Source organism: Phoenix dactylifera, chromosome 1 (assembly GCF_009389715.1).
Source record: "Phoenix dactylifera cultivar Barhee BC4 chromosome 1, palm_55x_up_171113_PBpolish2nd_filt_p, whole genome shotgun sequence".
NCBI lineage: Eukaryota > Viridiplantae > Streptophyta > Magnoliopsida > Arecales > Arecaceae > Phoenix > Phoenix dactylifera.
This window is the reverse complement of record NC_052392.1, coordinates 23,090,099-23,093,620: the sequence shown is the minus strand read 5'-3', so window position 1 is coordinate 23,093,620 and position 3,522 is coordinate 23,090,099. Positions and strand designations below refer to the sequence as shown.

The window sequence follows — 3,522 nt, the reverse complement described above, 5'->3', positions numbered from 1 at the left end:
GTGTCTTTTTCTGAGTTCTATATTCCATTTCTTACTTAAAATAGAGCTTTGAATTATGATTATATCTCTTGCTTGTAATAAATGTTTACTGAAATTAAAATTTTTAAATCAAATTTATCCCTTCTGAATATATCATTATAGTTTTTATTTTTGAATTTTTGCCTTCATTAAAATTTTGCTTCTTGCTTTGATGACAACAAATTATATTTTTTTATTAAATATATCATTTATGATTATATCATTATTGTTAGTTTTTATTATTGACGAATGCTTGTTAAAATTATATTTTCTTACTTGAATCTTTTCTTTATGTCATATCTTTATTACTAGTTTTAATAATTAAATTTTGCTAAAAATTTTATTAATATCCATAAAAATATCTAATTTATATTTATATTCAGATAAAAAAATATAGATATGTTTAATATCTGATTCATATCCGTATCTGTTTATAACAAATATAGATATGCTTAATAACCGATTCATATCCGTATCAGTTTATAACAAATATAAATGTCAATTTTGATATCTATTTAATATTCATATCTGTATCTGTTAAAAAATATGGATGTACCAATATCCGATCCGTATCCGATCTATTTTCAGCCCTAGAAGTGAGAAATCAAAATCCACAGTTGTTTCCTTGGCCAAAACATATGAGATAGTTTTCCATAATATTATAGTGGATTAAAATAAATGGCATCCAAATCTAAATATTCCATTATATGGATTACCTGGTGAGCACTCGAAAGGATGGAGGAATACAATTTTGTCTTTCTAAGCCCAGTTGGCAGGGCAATATCGCTTGGCAGCTAATGGCTGCTGAAGTGGCAAGGCCTCCGACAGTACAAGATCGTCTCAAAGCCCATTAAACGACAGCAAGCTTTGCCTGTCACGGATTCTAAATTAACTAGAGCACAGCGAGCCTCCTTTCATTTGTTCTCTTAACCAATTATTAACTAGTTTGTCTTATAAAGAAATGACAACAATGTACTTACTCCCAAGGTGGAGAATGGGCTCCATAGTATAGGGATTTTTTTTTATCAGACTGTAGCCCACTGATGAATTTGTTAATATTTTTTCCATGGGCCAGATGAAGCCTAGCCCCAATGTTGGCATCATGATCATGTAGGAGGGCTCAACTCAACCCGGCCTGGATCTGGCCCAAAATGACGATAATGGCTTCCAATAATTTATAAGCATAATTGTGGACACTGTAATTTTGGCAACAACTAGGAATTACCCGAATGCTGGGAAACTAATGGACAACGTATTGGAAATGAGAAATTAATTAAGATGTTATTATGCCAAATTATTACACCAGGAATCAAGCATCGATCCACGTCACGAAACATTTATTTTGAGGATGTAAGAGTAGGCTGAGAAGGCTGCATGAATCCAAAGTGTGCTCTGAGTACTACATCACATCCTCGAGAAAATAGATCAAATTATTTAAGTTCACCAAATCTCATGAAACGTCTTGTTAATTAATTAGAGATCTTGGCAAAAATGAAATTGAGAATCAGACAAGCGAACTTATACGTTTCTTGTTCTACTATTTTCACTCTCAATCCAGATCATGAGAAGATAAGTGGCATCCAATAAAAGTAGTTACTAATTAAGCACTCTATACTACAAACTCCATTAATTATTCTACGTACATATACCTGTTACACCCTTGACATTAACTTTATATTCAACATCAAATTAAGCCCAGAGGTCCAAAGGACTTCACAACAACAGAAACACCCTGATAGCAACTGCATCCCACTGAACGTAGCTATAATAATATATCCTACTTCTCCTGCATATATCCCAGGAATGCTCCTCCGAACGTAGCTCTCTAATATACTCCACCATTTATGAAATCCTGCAAGCCCACAGACACAAAGAGGAAAACAAACCAAAGTGAGTAACAAAAATAACACATCATATATCTCATAGTGTAACCAAAAGCATGAAGACCGTGGCACCATGCGTGGAGGTAACAGTAGTATTTGGATACTGGAAGATGGAAAGGGAATGACCGACCGGCTGCAGTCCATGTTGGGGTTGAGGGGGATGGTGAGGCTGAGGTTGCAGGCCGTGAGGAGGTGGTTCGCTCGCTCGGGCTTCACCCCGAAGGATGGCCCCGTCTGCTTGAAGCACTGGCACAGCGCGCGGCGCTCCGCCACGGTGCTCGCCATCCGGCTGAGCTCCCCTGCGCTCTTGCAGCATCTCGGGCTCGGTTCCGCCTGGCCCGAACCAACCAGGTACGACCCGCAAGGGATCAGCGCATTCACTGCGTCCCCACACGACACCTTCGCCGCCGCCGCCGCCGCCGCCGTCGACACCACCAGCACCGCCGCCACGGCCCATAAGGTGCACCTCGCGCTGCTGCTGGCCATCGGCTTCTTCTCCTTCGCTCTATTCCGCCGCTGCTTCTTGATGATGGGACTTGGGAGGAGGGCTCCCGTACATATAGGAGTTGGGGTCAAGGAGGTTGGCGTCGGCTTTTAATTCGCCCATGCGTCAAATTTGGACGCTAGGTTGCAGGCTCGCGTTGGCCGCCGTGGTGTTGACGTGTGGAACCGTTGGGTCGCCGAATTAAGTTATGGTTAATTGATGGAGCCGTTGGGCTAGATGAATTATTACCTTTTTTGCCTTCTGATGATGGAAGGGCGAAACCCAATTACATTACTACTGCAGGGGTAGATTTTATTGCCGCTCATCTCCCAACTAGAATACTGTTGCCATTTTAATGAAAATGATATATACCGCCGGTTCTTAATTTCTTATTAAAAAAAAACTGACGTTGAGCTTTGAAATTTATTATTTTTTGATTTTATTGTATGAATCATTCGTTTTAGTAAAAAAAAAAGAAAATCTGATGATGATAATAATATTATTAGTGATAAAAAAATGAAAAATATCACAGCAGTGTTCTGAATCAATTTAAGAAAAAAAAGCAAAGGAGAACCTTATGAAATTAAGGGAATTGATCTTTAAAGAGCTAAGTAACCAACCACCAACAACCAGCAAGATAGGATGGACCATATAACATTCTTTTCTAGAGACTTTTTAATTATGTCTCATTATCTTTTTATTCGTTGTTGCTCAAAAAATTGTTACGAAATATCCCCTTTTATCTAGATCTACCATAAAGACACCACATAACATTTCTACCAAAATAAAAAGAATCGATATCATCAGCTGGGAGCAAGTCTAGCTCTGGCTTGATATTTTATAGCATGGGAATACAACTTTTCCATCTCTCTCCTTTGAAAACTCCAACCAAACAAGAGGCATTTCATTACTTTTCCGTTGACCACACTTTCCCCCCTCTTTTTCCTGCGAACCAAACGAGCCCTAGATGTTCATGTATGGCAATGCTTTTCAGTATATTATAATCATTTAGGGCCAATTTGAAACTGTCATCGGATACCTTGACGCCCGACTAAAAGCGGGAAGATGGTAGAGAGGTTGAGGAGGCGTGTGAGGTCGGGAGAAGAGAGGAGAGGTTTAATGAATTTGGAAAGGCAA

General features: G+C 38.7%; 1 protein-coding gene across 1 annotated transcript; it reads right to left on the bottom strand.

Annotated features, from left to right (window-relative positions):
- Positions 1-1,527: 1,527 nt before the first annotated feature.
- On the bottom strand, positions 1,528-2,448 carry LOC103717043 (non-specific lipid-transfer protein 3-like). The gene is made up of 2 exons (XM_008805273.4): positions 2,032-2,448; positions 1,528-1,870 (listed from the first exon to the last, which is right to left on the bottom strand). Exons 1-2 carry the CDS (start codon positions 2,385-2,387, stop codon positions 1,861-1,863), a joined length of 366 nt encoding a protein of 121 aa, XP_008803495.1. The 5' UTR covers positions 2,388-2,448; the 3' UTR covers positions 1,528-1,860.
- Between the last annotated feature and the right edge of the window lie 1,074 nt (positions 2,449-3,522).

Bases quoted from the DNA above. Each gene is read 5' to 3' on its own strand.
- LOC103717043 (XM_008805273.4), bottom strand. From the start codon at position 2,387: ATGGCCAGCAGCAGCGCGAGGTGCACCTTATGGGCCGTGGCGGCGGTG.